The 16,535-nt window shown below is 40.4% G+C and overlaps 1 protein-coding gene across 1 annotated transcript in view; it reads left to right on the top strand.

Annotated features, from left to right (window-relative positions):
• Positions 1-16,535, top strand: part of LOC136884348 (splicing factor YJU2) — a 59,338-nt gene that overhangs the window by 25,551 nt on the left and 17,252 nt on the right. Inside the window, exons 5-7 of the mRNA XM_067156461.2 lie at positions 914-1,101; positions 9,447-9,615; positions 15,861-16,306. Coding sequence (XP_067012562.1) covers positions 914-1,101; positions 9,447-9,615; positions 15,861-16,262 — 759 coding nt within the window. The 3' untranslated portion in view covers positions 16,263-16,306. The remainder of the gene's footprint in view (positions 1-913; positions 1,102-9,446; positions 9,616-15,860; positions 16,307-16,535) is intronic.

Genomic DNA, 16,535 nt, shown 5'->3' with positions numbered 1-16,535 from the left:
AATTTCTGGACGGTTGATCCGGGAAATCGTTTCTTCGAGGAACGGATAATGTGGGATTTTTACAACATGATTTAATTAGGATGCTCACGGGACCACTAATTTGAATGAATAATACGGGAATATGTAGTTTTTCGGGAATGTATAATCGAGGTTCTACTGTACTTAACTATACTTCCATCCTGGGAGAAAAAAAGCCCGCCTAGTAGCCATGATCGTTACGGCGTTGAATTCTAAACAGTCAGACACCATAGCCGGTCGAGTCCCGTTGGTTGAAAAAGATTTCACCATCAGAATGTTGGCTGGCAGGGTAGGGGAGGTGGTGGTATACAATTTCTAATCTCTAGATTTCTTTTCAAAAGCCTGGATTAAATTCCAGATCTCCCCACATTGCTCATATGGATTGGGGACATATGACACTGTTGGTGGTGATTCGTCTGTCGGATGGGGACGTTAAGCCTTGAGCAGACCCCTTGGTGCAATTCGACAGGAGTAGGTTACGTGCTGGCACCGGATTTCACCCTCTCTCTTCCTACTATCATATATCACGTCATTCATTTTATCTCATTAACTCCTCTGATGAGGTTGACATCAAGAAGGACATCCGGTCATAAAAACCTGCCATAACGGATTCATCTCACCTCTTAACCGACCCCGTAGACAAAGGGTTCGACCATCCTGGGAGAATAATCATATTTCGTATGGTACTTGGAATGATGCACCTGTTCCAATTTTGTATTCCCTATCTGACATTCAATCCTCTCAAGATTTCTTACCCCTTCTGATATCACTTTACACATGGAAATATTGATTTTCATATTATTATTATTATTATTATTATTATTATTTAACATAATAATGTCCACTGGTTACAGAAGTTGTTATAGAAGATATTAATGTACAATAAACTCCTCAGCTCTTGGAGAACCGTACGAAACAATCAAAACAAGAACTGGAGCTCCTGGAGTCCCTGGAAGAGCTGCGAGATTTGAACAGACGCCAGCGTTCTGTGGACTACGACTCTCTACTGTCACAGTTCGACAACAGGGAGCTGATGAAGAAACTGGAGGAGCAGCAGCAAGAAGAGGATGAGAAGTTCATCAGGTACAGCCATTGTAAACCCTTTTATAATATGAACGCTGTTTTTAAGTTGAGAAATACAACGAATTGATTGGGATATAAATTAATTCTGATTCTGGGTTTTTAAATTTCTTTCTTTCTTGCTAGCGATTTAACAACACACTAACACATTAAAGGTTTTTGGCGATGCAAGGATGGGAAAGAGTTAGGAATGGAAAAGCGACCTAGCTCAGTTAACCCTAAGCTGGTATTATATATTTTTGTAACGTAACTGTTATTATGGTGTCTGTCGTCCGCCTCCATAGCATTATGGTGTGCACTATTAGCCGCCATCTGCGGGGACCTGGGTTCGATTCCCGGTACTGCCAGAAATTTAAGAATGGCAGGAGGGCTGGTATGTGGTTCATATGTTACATGCAGTTTGCCTGAAAAGAGCTGCACCACCTCAGGATGAGGACACGAGTTTACTTTTTTACTTATGGTATCGGTCAGGCTCCATAAATTTATTATTATACAATGATTTCTTTCTTTGCCGGGCTGAGTGGCTCAGACGGTTGAGGTGCTGGCCCTCTGACCCGAACTCGGCAAGTTCGATCCTGGCTCAGTCCGGTGGTATTTGAAGGTGCTCAAATACATCAGCCTCGTGTCAATAGATTTACTGTCACGTGAAAGAACTCCTGAGGGACTAAATTCCGGCACCTTGGCGTCTCCGAAAACCGTTAAAAGTAGTTAGAGGGACGTAAAGTCAATAATATTATTATGATTTTTTACTTTGTTGTTGTTTATGGAACTTAATTACTTGAAACATATGTTTTCAAAACATGTCGCAGCAAAACTTGGGAGAAAAAGTTGCAAATCGAGAACAAAATTACAAATTACTAAAATGAAGCTCCAAAAATTGGCACCTTCATATTTTTCTCAAAAATCTGGAAACTCAATGATTAATTCATTGCTATGTCATTCCTTTAAAGAAACAAATTACTGGAAAGCTCAAAACATAAATTTGTATTTTGATGTCCAAAATACATACTTGTTAGATCATCTTTACATGTTTCTATGTCCTCCCCTCCACCATCAACCGCTTCCTCTTCTGAATCTGTTTCATCATCACTTTCTATCTGTAATCTGGATCGCTGTCACTGTCGCTTAACATTTTAGTAATCATTGCTTCTATACCTATTTCAAAGTTTGGTTAATTTGCTCTCAGAACTCGTTGAGAATAATCCGCTTGTTTCCACATTATCAGTCTGTTCTGATGGTTGAGATGACTTAATCTTGGCTCCATACTTTATAACTGGGAAAGCTGGCTGTGCGGTTAGGGGCGCGCAGCTAAGAGCTTGCATCTGGGAGATAGTGGGTTTGAGCCCCACTGTCAGCAGGCCTGAAGGTGGTTTTCCGTGGTTTCCAATTTTCACACCAGGCAAATGCTCGGGCTGTACCTTAATTAAGGCCATGGCCACTTCCTTCCCACTCCTAGCCTTTTCCTGTTCCATCATCGCCATAAAACCTATCTCTGTTGGTGCGACGTAAAACAACTTGTAAAAAAAAAATAATAATAATAATAATAACTCTCGAACCAGTGAACTTGGAATCATGAGTCTGGCACACTACCACTAATCAATGATGGAACAGTAAGCAATATTCAGATCCTATCTTCCTTTCCTTTTCCACATTAGACAGTTTCCCTTTAATCAAAGTTAATTTACATGAATTTTAACACACTTTCTTTGGAACAAAAATAAAAAATTGCGATAAAGACAAGTTTCCACTTAATCCAGGTTCCGTTATGGGCAACTTCGACTAAATTACCAATCTTGTAGGGAATCACAAATGTCACTATTTCATGTCTGATTTCTTTGCCGTGTGTTCTGACTCGGCTCGCAGCTGTGCGCTTGCATCCGGGAGAGTTTATTCCAACCCCCACTGCCTGCAGCCCTGAAGATGGTTTTCAGTGGTTTCCCATTTTCACACCAGGCAAATGCTGGGGCTGTACCATAATTAAGGCTACGGCCGCTTACTTCCCACTTGTAGGCCTTTCATATCCAATCGTCACCATAAGACCTATCTGTGTCGGTGCGACGTAAAGCAAATTGTGTTCTGATTAAATGTGAAAATCACTTTTGCTTTTTCTCGTATGCTCCGTCAGAGTCGTACACTGAGCCAACTCACCAGGTTTCTGGCCTGTTCTGGTTTTACGACAACTGTGCCTGACTCGCCCCACTAGATGGCCGCTTAAACCCAGTCTGGCTCTAGCTAGGTGTGTGGGCTTCTTTGAGACATCTTCTCTTCAACCTAAAAGTGGAACTAAGTAGACCAAGGGCAAGGCCAAGGAAGTGGTAGATAGAAACAGTACATTGGAAAGAAAAGATAATTACAGTAAAAACTCATTAATTCAAAGTCGTTGGGGCGCAAAAATCGAACTTTGAATTACGTGATTTCGAAGTAACCGCCAGCTCGCAGAAATGCCAACCCTTGCCGCATCACAAAATATTCTAAGACCTTTTATTGCATGCAGTTAACCTTGATTCACAGTTTAAACCTTTCAAATGTCATGGAAAAATACTGTTTCCAAAATGTATCTAACAAGGTGCATTTACAGTATTCAAATAATGCACTTGGATAACTCACTGCCAAACATAACCTCATGCAACAAAAGAAAGAAAAAAAAAAAGCATGATTAACACGTTCCGTGCGGTTCGGGTCACCATGTGCCCCGAAACATGTTACTCTTATCCGTCGGTGCGAACTTCCCAGAATTGCGAAGTAAGTAACTACGTCCTAGTTACGAATTTCTGTTAACTAATGGCAACATAGTGTTCCAATTGAAGCAAAGGATCGAGGCATACTGCTAGTTTTGATCGGCCCACCGGTGACCCGAAAGAAGTTTTTTTCATCTTCCATTCATATCGCTTCGGGTCACCCTGAGTCCCGATTGTTGTCTGACCTAAATTTTTACGCGGGAATCGCTTGGCGCGGTTACGGTGAATGAAGAATAGAGTGTTGCTGCCCGCAGATAGTAGATTGTTGTTTAAGGAGTACCACCCTTCTGATATCTGCTTTCTACATTGCTCTTAGGAAAGCCAATAGAGGTTATTGGAATAGTTATTGACATATTTACTATCTTCCGTATATAATATTTACAAGCAATTTCAAGTCCTTTTTTAGGTATGGAGCTTTCACATTCTGACACACCGGTGGCACGGAAAAGAAAGAGGGTTAGGACAGCACTGGGGTGGGCCTATATTACGTTCCGTGCGGTTCGGGTCACCATGTGCCCCGAAACATGTTACTCTTATCCGTCGGTGCGAATTTCCCATAATTGCGAAGTAAGTAACTACGTCCTAGTTACGAATTTCTGTTAACTAATGGCAACATAGTGTTCCAATTGAAGTGAAGGATCGAGGCATACTGCTAGTTTTGATCGGCCCACCGGTGACCCAATTATTTCCGGGGTCATTTCTGTTTCACGCAATTGTTGAATCGGAACACTGTCGCACAGATAAATACACTGGAATGTCTCCTCAACAATAACGCACACAACAAGTGCACTTGCATTCTTTAGGATTTAATACTAGGGAGTAAACAAAGTCAAATTCGTCAGGTCACCGGTGACCCGAACCGATAATAACTAAAGGCAGCATCGGGTCACCGGTGGGCCGATACGACGTAACATTAAGTCATCGAAATTCACTGCCGCAGGGAACGTGTTAAAAGATGAGAAGAAATCTATGCTGGATTCCCTGTGCAAGTGCTTGCTTCATTGGATTACTATACTGTATGCACTTTAGATGCCCTGTACTTGCACGGAAAGTACCCAATGCTCTTAAAATATCGTGGCTTCTCGAACTTTCCTATCACGAGGGGAGAAAGTCTCTCACTTCCGTCTTCATTACAACACACTACAGTGACTCTGTCTTTGTACGATTTCCCATCATGGCACTTCTCTCGTTATTCACAAACAATAGCGGCAATAATTGAAAATAGGCTCGTCATTTCCTGATAAGGAAAGTTGCAAGTTTATTTCATAGTACAAGGTTGTATATTATTACAATGAACAGCAACGACGATGATGATAATAATAATAATAATAATGATGAGAAGTTACACAATTTGGTTTTCAAATCCGAAGGAATAAAAGTAATACACACACGTGGTACGAGCGCACACACAAGAAATGCATATTCAATTATAGTAACCGAAACACGCTGACCGTCACAATATTAACCCTTTCCGGCCCAAAGCGCCCAACTGTTCATTTAGCCTTCTGGTTCTTACCGCCCGGCTGCATTATCTGCATTCATCTGCGATCTGTGCGATAGTTTTTATTTATTTTTCTCATCAGTGAAGTGTTTATAAGGCATTTATGAACACGCAGTGCAATCTACAAGTCTTAGGGAATAAAGGAAGAGAGATAATGTGTCTTGACGTTGCCTAGGCAACGGTCTTGAACTTCCGCGAGCGCGGGTCAGCTGTTTCGTTCGTAAACATGGCGGGATTGAATATCGCGTATATTGAAACTGAGCTGAATATGGGCGAAAAAAGTGACACACAATCCTTGAGTAGTGGTGCATGTGAATTTTTAATGAGTGAATAATGTATCAACGAAGATAATTTTAGTGATAACAGTGATATGAATGAAAACAAATTATCGATAAATCGGACCTGATGGCAATGCCACGGCAATTCAGGTAATACAAATATTACGTTTTGTTACGCCGAATGATTAAATGGATGATGTGGACCTGCGCATAATTCGGAAAGAGTATTAGGGAAAAGAGATTGTTTTTTACGTATGTTAGGAGGAGAAAAACTATTCAGTGACATAGCCTATTGCGCATATAACAATGCAGCCTTCAAACAGTCGCATTCCGGTAAGATAAAAACAGATTGGGAAGACCCTTGCCCAGATGAAATAAAATCTTATATACATGGGCATCATTCCACTTCCAAAATCACGTGATTATTGGTTTTGAGGGATTCAGACAACATGGGAATGTGACAAATGCAGACTGTCTCTGTGTCGAGTATTACGAGGAACGGGGGGTGAAAAACACATTATGACTCAATAAACAGAGAAATGGATGTGATGGTATATTTTCTGATGTTATTGAAAATTTGAATTCATTGTGATCAATAGTTTTTACTGTATTTAACTTTTTCTGAAACAATACGGTCCGTTTCAGTTTTTGCTAAATAATAGGTTGAAACCTGGGGATAAGCGGAGTGAAAATGCGGGCGGGAAAGGGTTAAGAAATAATCTTGTTCCTAGGACCAAGTAATTTACAACTCAACCATCAATCATAAGCTTACTTAACTATACTAACTGCCAAGAGCTATAAACAGGCTCAAAACTTCATTATTTAGAGTTTAGATAAGGAGGATGTCTTTGTTACCGCATCTTCGCTGACTACCGGGTTCTCAGAACTGGCTAATTACTTCAAAAGCGTTGTTGATTGTTGTGACAGCAAGGGATGATTATTATTGGTACAGGTTGGGAAACCCACATTCTTTCAGAAATAACTATTGTACTCCTATTGACGGAAGAAGCTGTGCACTATGGCGGCTTAAGACTGGACTGTGTTGTGTGCTGTAGCTGTATCAGTATGTAAAATCACTCTTGCGGGGTCTGCGGGAACCTTATCGCCGCCAACCCTTGCTGCGTCACAAAGCATTCTAAGACCCATTAATGCATGCAGTAACCTTGGTTCAGAATTTAAACCTTCTAAATGCCATGGAAAAGACTATTTCCGAAATGTTTCGAACAAGGTGCATTTACATTATTTAAATAATGAACTGGGATAAATCACTGGCAAACATTACCTCACTCAAGGAGAGAAAAAACACACGATTCAAAGACGAGGATAAATTATGATGGCTCCCCTGTGCAAATGCTTTATTTTTTGGATTACCGTACCGTTTGCATTGCTTAGATGTCTTGTACTTGTACGGGAAGTGCCCAACACCCTTAAAACATCATGGCTTATCAGATTTTCCTGTGACCCTATGTCGAGGGGATGAAATCTCTTGCTTCCGTGTGCATTGCAACACAGTACAGTGACCCCCACCCTTGTATGATTTCCGGGCTGGCACTTCTCTGCTTTAAAACCATAAGTCTGTTTGGGCTCGGCAATAAAAATAATGTGGTTTCATTGGCATTGACAATATTGTTCGGTGTGTATGAATTGATTATATGAGCCATGCTTTATCGCCAGCTGTCGGCATTGCCATTGTTCACAGATTTCTCTTCTCTGCACACTGCCTGCTACATGATATTGTGGCGTTGTTAAAACGCTGAAAACATGAGAATTACGATTTCACTTGAACTTAGCAAATATGAAGCTCACTGTAGACACACCAAAGTGAGTGAAAGTGGGGAAAGCTATCCCTGCACGTTCTGGAAGACGTGTTCTATCATGATGCGGATAAATTTTGAACTTATATTACTCTGTAAAATACTATTTTATTAAAATGTAAAGGCAGTTTTGAAATAAAAATCTCAATTTCGATAATGGGCTCGACATTGTTCTTCAAATTATGAATTATCCGTATTTTGAATTAAACAGTTAAAAAAAAAAGATGTAAAACCATACCTCATGTTTCTGGGTATGAGAGCTTCTTCAAATTAGGTAAGATTTTGAATGAACTATTTTCGAATTATTGGGGTTCTACTGTAAATGGATCCATGTGGTTGGGAACAAAAATTGCACAGGATCAGTAAAGATGGTGATCATTGTTTGTCACTCCTGGGCAACAGGATGATGGATTAGTGATTCACTCAGAAGTACCCTATGTGTAGAGGAGTGGGAGCTCAAGAGGATGGCCATATGCAACGTCAGAGAAGTTTGTCATCTGTAGATGATGTTAAGCACCAAGTGTGTGGGTGCCTGGTTCAGGTGATATAGATCAGCGTACATTTTGGAGATTTTGGGTTTGAACCCCACTATGTGCATTTCTGAAGATGGTTTTCTGTAGCTTCCCATTTTTACACCAGGCAAATGCTGGGGCATCTTAAACAAGGTCACGGTCGCTTCCGTTCCAGTCCTAACCCGTCCTATCCCATTGTCACCGTAAGACTTCAAAATCACAAAGAACGGGTACCGTCCACCTAATCTATACTTTATTATGTCTTGTTACTATTCAGTACTGGTTTTGAACTTCACAGAGGTCATCCTCAGCTGGTCATGAGATCTATGCAACGAGTCACCAATATGAACTAAACTTCAAAGTGTACCTCAAGAATGCTATAAACATTTTAAGTGTAGAAATATTATTGTATTTCACCAAATTATCTCTTACTCACAAACAGTACACCAGAATTTTATGTAACATATACATGTCATATATTATCGATGCTGGTTTTTTAAACCAGAAGACACATCATATCAATGTATATTGTACATTTTAATATTATCACTCATATTCTTCATTCTTCATTAGATTTAGTAATGTTTTAAAATTATATATTAAGTTAGCTTTAGATCTCATGACCAGCTGAGGATAACCTCTGTGAAAGTCGAAACCAGTACTGAATAGTAACAAGACATAATAAAGTATTGATTAGGTGTACGGTACCCATTCTTTGTGATTGTGAATACCAAGTATCAATACAGACATGAAACTGATAGATTATAAAACCGTAAGACTTGCCTTTGAGTCAGTGCGACGTCAACCAAATAGCAATGTTTGTGAATCAGGATGTGCTCTGGGAAATGACTTTGCTTTTATGTTTACAACTAGTGACTATCTCTTTGGACATATCAAGAGGACTTAAACCAAAGTTCTCTTTCCTGTTGTATCTCTACCATTTTTCTTGTCTATATTTGATGGGTTTAATGTATCCTGACATACAATCTGTCAGCTGAATAAACATGTTTGTATATAGCCTGTAGTGTAGGAGTAGCATTGCTATCTCTTATCTGGGTGTTCTGGTGTCTTGAAGAATATTAATACTGATGTGAAGATTAGTAGGGTGTAGGGAGAATAGTAATTCAAGAGCTGTTGATATGAAAGCCAAGGAGTATACCTAAGCAGTTGTGACACTTGATTGTCTACAGGTCATTTAGTTCTGTTACAGTTGCCTTGGCAGACCCAAAGCCTTTTAAGGCAGTTGTATAATAACCGAGTGACATCATCATCAAATTGGCCATGTTTCAAAACCACGCCAGTGCATTGTCAGATTTTAAAAATAGAAATTCACACCAATGTACTTCAGAATCCTCCTTAAACTGGAGGTCCCACGACTATGTAGTACTATGAGTTTGTTTTACATTTGGCTTTGAAGGATTGTATAGGCCATGGGTTTTTGTATTTGGTAATAATAATCTTTGTAAGCCCAGTTATGTGTTATTCTCCTGTTATTAATATTTCAGATCAGTGTTTAGTTCTGGAAGGAAGAAGGTGCTTGAGGAGGAGATTATTGAGGATGAAGAAGAGCCAGTGCAGAGCACTAGTAATGAGGTGAAATCGACACCCAATGAAGAGCCACCTCGGAAGATTGTCAAGACCTCTGCACCATCTGAATCTTCCATGTCACCACCTGTAAGTCATTTAAATTCATGAATCAAGTGTGTGTGTCTTATTTCTTTTATGATAACCGCAGTTAGAGATACGTGTCTGTTTTGAACTTGAGTAGATGGGGAGATTGATATTGGACATATCTTGGTAATGTCATATACAGGGTGTTCAATTAATGCTGAACCACAGCTGAGGTGTGGTTAAGGCTTTGGCCACAACCAGGCAATATGAGAGCAAGCTAGGGAGACTGCCTGATACATTCTAATGTGCTTAAATTACTTGTCTGTAATTTGTCATCATAAAGAGCGTCCTCAAGGAGCACATTAGCTTTTTCAGAATTTACATACCCGTTTAAGGGCCATTTTCTCCAAATTGAGTTAAACGTGGTATAAATTAAACCTGTTTAACTTTAGTATCTAGGTAGGTTAAACCTGCTTCCATTTTCTCCATCAGTTTCCGGCACTCGTTTATTTTAAACGACAGCCCGCCCGTTTAAACTAATGATGTCTTTCAAAGCTCAAATCTGCGTTAGTGTTGGCTGCACTGAAAATTGTTGAAGGTATGGTTAATTGGAATTGGCCAATCAGAGCCAAGTAAATCAATGACTGACATTTTTTGTTTTAATATCAGTTGTTTGTAGAGAATTAATACGATCATAGTTAGTAAATAAAGAAGAAATTACTGATATTTACTGATAAATAAATCGTTAACATCTGTGTGAAGTGTGGTGTGATATAATATTACCCAATGTTCTATACAATTTCCACGAAGCAGGGGGAGAGGTGATACTTCCAGGTGGCCGATAGGGGGGTCCTAACCGGCTTGCCGGCGGACTTGAGGGAAATGAAATACCTCTCACGGACTAAACACACTACCCCCTGCGGGTGGGGGACGCGCATGTAGAATACACCCGCGGTATCCCCTGCCTGTTGTAAGAGGCGACTACAAGGGGCGACCAAGGGATGATTGAATTAGAACCATGAAACTACTCTTGATTTGTACCATCATGCGGGGAACACCATGGGTTGCATGTACTTGTGAGTAGTATCACTAAATTGGTACGAAATAGGTTTGCAATTAGTTGCAGTTAAAAGCCTGGCCTGGTGGATTCCAGTACCCGTGCGTTGTACCCATGTGAGCAACACCGCGGGTCTGGGCGCAGCCTGTGAGTTGTACCACTATATGAGCGGCACCGTGGGTCAGCGTTGCCTGTGATTGGTACCCACTATGTGAGGAACACCACGGGAATACCGGCGCCCATGACTAGTACACCTAGGTGAGGAACCTTACCGGCTTGCGTTGGCTAGGAGTGGCGCCATTGTGTGAGAAACACCGTAGGTCTGTGTTCCCTGTACGAATTGCAATACTTGTGAGTAGTACCATCTTGTGTGGAACACCGTGAGTCTTCGCTACTTTTGATCAGTACCCCAACATGACACATACTATGGTTCTACTTTACTCGCGACATGTACCATTCTGTGGGGCCTTAGACGTGAATTTAGCACCCATTCAGACATCAAGCATCATTGTGCTTTATAAATTGTCCCTTGGTCAGTAATACTCTGATTAACTACCTTCTTTTTGAGTCTGATCCACTGTTTTTGTTTGTTTGTTTGCTTGTTTGTTTTTGTATTTTTTTTTGTAGGGTTCATGTCTATCCATTCATTCTTCATGACATTTTTTATTTTATTTTAGTCAGTGGATGAATTTGAATTTTTTGTTATTTCATTTCATACCATTAGGGGCCGATGACCTCGATATTAGGCCCCTTTAAACAGCAAGCATCATCATCATCTATACAATTTCTAGGAAGCATTTTTATTTTTTACTAGCACGTGCCTGTGGCTTTGCCTGCACTTATAAATTCAACCGCATTAGATTCTATTAAACCATAAAAGTTGCTTGCTGATGATGCTGACGGCTTCATTTCATGAAGCAAAAATCGCTCTTTGACACAGCCATGAGTGATCGATGAAATGCTGTGCCCACGTATGTTAAAAATTTCAAATCTCGACGTCCCATAGATTTGGTTGGGCATCGAGCGCACACAGGCAAACACTTCCTTTTATTATTATAGATTTTTCTCTGACATGCTTTACCATAAACGAGTACAATAGGCCTAATATGTGTTTTTTGATTTCTTCATTATCTTGCAGAACACTCGGGACTGTTAAAATATAAAAATCGAGGTCTTTTAGCAATACAGTCAAACCTCGATGTAACAATATCCAGGGGACCTTAAAATTAATATTGTTATAGCAGGGTTATCGTTATAATGAGGTTTTGTTAAATAGGGACTCCTACAGTACTGTAGTACCCTACTGCACCGCAAAGTGCAGTATATACAGTACTCTTCTGGAGAAAAAGAACATTAAAAGCACACTTTGTTCACTCCATTTATTGGTAGAGTATCTTACTCTTTTGTACAGACGAATTCACTTATTTTCCTTTGTTTCTTTTTCCTTAATGACTCTCTTGTAAATATTGTTTTTATTTCCTCTAATGCAATCAATTGTTCCGCTGAACACTGGGGGATTTAAGATGCTACTTGCTGGATGGTTTCCAATTGTCTGATTAGTTCCATCAGAGGAGGAGGATCATTCACACCACATGACTGTCATCTTCAGAATCGTCAGCAGGCAAATCTCCCTTTAACTCTTCGATGATAGATTCATCGGTGTATGCTTCAAACACCAACGCCTCATCATCCACTGACACATATTCAACCACTGATACATCTATGGTTTTCCTAGTTACTGCTGAATACACCTCAAGATCACTTTGAACATCATCCTGTATTCCTTTATCCAGCACAACATTCTCACCAAGATCTTCACTTTCAGAAATCCATGCTTTTTTCCCCCCAGCAGTTCGCAATCACATTTGGCTCTACACTGTTCCAGGAACTAGCAAACATGTCACAAGCCTGCTTCACATTGAAACTGTATGGGTTGTCCACCTTTCTTTCACGTGTTGAACTAGACATGAACGGTATTTTGTCTTGAAGTTCTTAATTATTCCCATGTCTTGTGGCTGAAGGATCGAAGTACAGTTGTGAGGGGGGGGGGGGGGGGGGGAGTAGCATAGTTGAACATTCTTCAACGCTGGCATGTTGTTATGCGCACTACAGTTATCCACCAGCAATGCGATTTTCTTCTTTTTTCTTGCCATCTCCTTATCAAATGAAAGCAACCACTCACTAAAGAGAGCAGGCGTCATCCATGCTTTTTGATTTGCCTTATAATTGACTACAATAAAAAATCACATTTAAAATTAGAAAATATTAAAAATTAATGTGGTAGAGTACAGTACTGTATGTACCTACTCTTCGTGCATACTCATGAAATGACTACGGTTGGTACTGTATCAACTTATGAATTAAAGGAAGATAAAATGTACTCTTACCTGGTAAGCTTTTTATATTTTTGAAGCACCAGGGGTTTGCTGATTTTCCGATCACACAATGGTATCAACTTGTGTCTCCCCGTCACGTTGCTGCAGAGAAGAACCGTTAGGCGTTCTTTAGATTGCTTCCCTCCTTTACATTTTTCTCCTCTGGCATCAGCTGGTAAAACAATCCCTTCTCATCTGCATTGTACATGTTTTCACGATCGTACTTTTCCAGCAGTTTACAAATGGTATTTTTCCGCCAACATTCTGCATCACGTAATGGAGCCAATTTTTCTTTGCCTGAAATCGCTTTTAAAATTATCCCATGCCGCTCCTGAAACCTCTGCAGCCACCCGTTACTTGCCTTAAAATTAGAATCACCAAGCAACTTTGCAAAATCTAAGGCTTTTTGACATATCAAGGGGCCGTTAATTGGAATGTTCTGCGCACGCATCTCATTAAACCACCACAGTGTAGCACTTTCCACATTGTCAGCAGCAGCCATCTTCATTCTTTTTCTTGAAGGGTTAAACTTGCCACCTGGAAAACCTTCTTCAATTTTTTCCGCTTTTTAAGGAACGTAGCCAACGTCGATTGTGCAAGTCCATACTTCCTCGCCACGTCTACCTGTTTCATCCCATTATCAATGTCTTTGAAAACTTCCAGTTTAGTCTCTAAGCTCATCTGTTTCAGAGATCCAGCCATTGTCCAAATCTCATTAGGCAAGTCCAAAACATATTTATCACCTTAAAACATTTACAGATTGCACATGGACATCACGTAAATAAACTTCGTACAAGCTCAACACAACACACCTGACTGCAATTCAAGCTCAATAATGTACAGGCTACAACAGTTAACACTGTTTCAAACACAGGAGCTCTTTGACTCTTGCTACTTGCCGCTGAACACAGCTTACTGTGGCTATTCGCTACCTACTTACTGCCAGCAAAGTATGTAGGGAAGCTTCTAAGAATACAGCGCTGAAGGTCGAGAGGTTTGACAAACTTTGTCTGTGTTATAACAGGGTGTTCCTAAAATTACTTCATCGTTCTAATGAGGGGTAATTAACACAGTAAACATAGGAAATCTGCCGGGACCATATAAAATGATCGCTGTACCCGGGTTTATCGTTGTATCGGTAATCGTTCTACGGAGGTTCGGCTGTATTCCTTTCCTCAGAAAATCAACATTTATGTTATCGATTACAATGCGGTCGTGAAAATTCTATATTCATTAACATTTATGTGAATTTCAAGTAAACTAATCCCAAGCATGCTCGGGATCAATCTCACAAACCTCGATCCAGCAGACAGACAAGTGAGAACGACTGTAGGAGATGTATTATTTGTTTCTAGCCTCATTTATAACATAACCTAGTTTGCGTCATGCAATACTGTATGCATAATATGCTTCTCCCTGCAGCATTAATATTTCCGTTGCTGACAATAGTTATGAGGAAACATTCTTAACTATAATTTATTGTATTACTAATTTGCTAGCAAGCATGGAACATTTTATTATTTTTCTGATCCCATAAATATTTATTGAGTGTAGTTTATATTCACTTAAGAGCAGTTGCCTTAAACATAACAAGACAAACACATTGTGTAAGTCGTGAATCGTAATATTTGATCAGATTCTGCAAAGCCTGATCACAAAAAAATAAAGCTGTAATACTGTACTTGCGGAAGGAGTCAGGGGCAGCGCACATCACCTACGACCTTAACCCATGGAACACCCTACATCATCCGACTCCAGTTCTCACTAAAAGACCCAGCTCACTCTCTGGCCTCGATCCTGGCACATCACCTGGGAATCAGACTGGATCTCCAATCCGGCTTTTTTTCAGATACCCTTGCACCCAGCAATTCGCCACCCATACGATATTTACTACCGGGAGCGGCGATATTGCTGGACCCGCCTTCCCATCGTCGGCATAAGACCTCTCTATCGGTGCGATGTAAAGCAAATTCAAAAAACAGACATAGGAAAAAGAAATGCTTGTCATTTTAGGAAAAAGAAATGCTTGTCATTTTCACAACCACTATAATCAATCGATCTGAGTTCGAAGCATAATGGTTAGCTCTATTAGCTCCCGTCTTCGGAGCTCTGATTCCCAGAACTGACAGAAATTTATGAATGACAGGAGGGCTGGTCTGTGTTTAAAAGGGTACATGCAGCTCAACTCCATTCGGGGTATGCCGAAAAGAGCTGCACCACCTCGGGACAAGGACACCTCTTTACTTTTTACTGTCCATCAAACACAAACTCAGATCACTATGAGATTCATAATAATAATAATAATACTGGTTTTTAGGTCCCGCTAACTACTTCTAAGGTTTTCAGAGATGCTGAGTTGCCAAATTGTCCCACAGGATTCCTTTCATGTGCTGATACATCTTCCAACAGACACTATTAGATTCGGATTCAATCTGTAAATACTTGAGAATCTTTTCTGTTCATTCTCCTTTTGCTCTCTCAGCTGCCACGTTTGTTGTGGGCTTGACACCTTGATTGCTACCATGGAAATACTCTCCTGAATAAACATCAAAACCATCACAACAAGGTCATGAGGCATTGTTTTATAGAATCCATCTATTGAGAATTCTAAAGTCATGTGAACTGGTATTTCTGGATTACGAGCAAATACAAATGTTAAACAAAATGCTCCATTGCACTGCGCCCAGAACTGTTCTGGGCGATTGCAAGTTAGGCATCAATCATGGAACTGTTCTGGGCGTTCCACTGAAGAGGTTAAATTGAGATTAAAATGCATTTACACTTGTTTAAAATTTTTTGTGTACAAAATATTCAGTTATTTTCATATTGAATGGCTAGCTTTAATTGTAAACTTTGTGGTTCTGTTTGTTGAACAGGTGTTGACTCCAGTGACTGTATCCTCTACAACTTCTTCTAAACCAGCCAACGACAAGCCACTTGATAGTTCATGGAATCGTAGTGTGGGGACCATGTCCAGTAAGAAAGGAGCCCTTGGTGGTTTAGTTCGTTTGAAGAAGGCAGACAGTTCGACTGCTTCAGGAAGTGTAAAGCTACCGGCCATAGAGAATGACACTTCATCTGTTCGTAAACCTACAACACCGAGCGTCAAGCTACCGGCAGTAGAGTGCGACTCTCCGACCATCCCAAAGCCCACTACTCCGAGTGTGAAGCTTCCTGCCATAGGGGCAGCCAAGGAGCCTGTCACTTCATCGAACTCTGGGCCCTCTGGACTTTCACTGCTGGGATCATACTCAGACACTGACAGTGATGAGACATGAGCAGTGTAGAAGTCAGCACGAGAAACCAAACAAGAATAGGGAAGGTACGTATATACAAGGTGGCACACAAATCCCACTTACTGCCACCATGCCAACTCTTGAACACCTGACAGGAGTGGAGTGAGTAAGCTGGTGATGACACAGGACTGATGCAGAAACATAGCTTTTAAAGTAATAAATCTGTGGTCATGTTTCTTTCGCACAACACAAGTTTCATCTTAGCCCAGGCTAGTTTGATGGCACTTCGATCACACATGTAAGGGGGAAGGCAGA

This window comes from Anabrus simplex, chromosome 12 (assembly GCF_040414725.1).
Source record: "Anabrus simplex isolate iqAnaSimp1 chromosome 12, ASM4041472v1, whole genome shotgun sequence".
NCBI lineage: Eukaryota > Metazoa > Arthropoda > Insecta > Orthoptera > Tettigoniidae > Anabrus > Anabrus simplex.
Note: the sequence above shows the minus strand (reverse complement) of the source record. Positions and strands in the feature narration are given on the sequence as shown.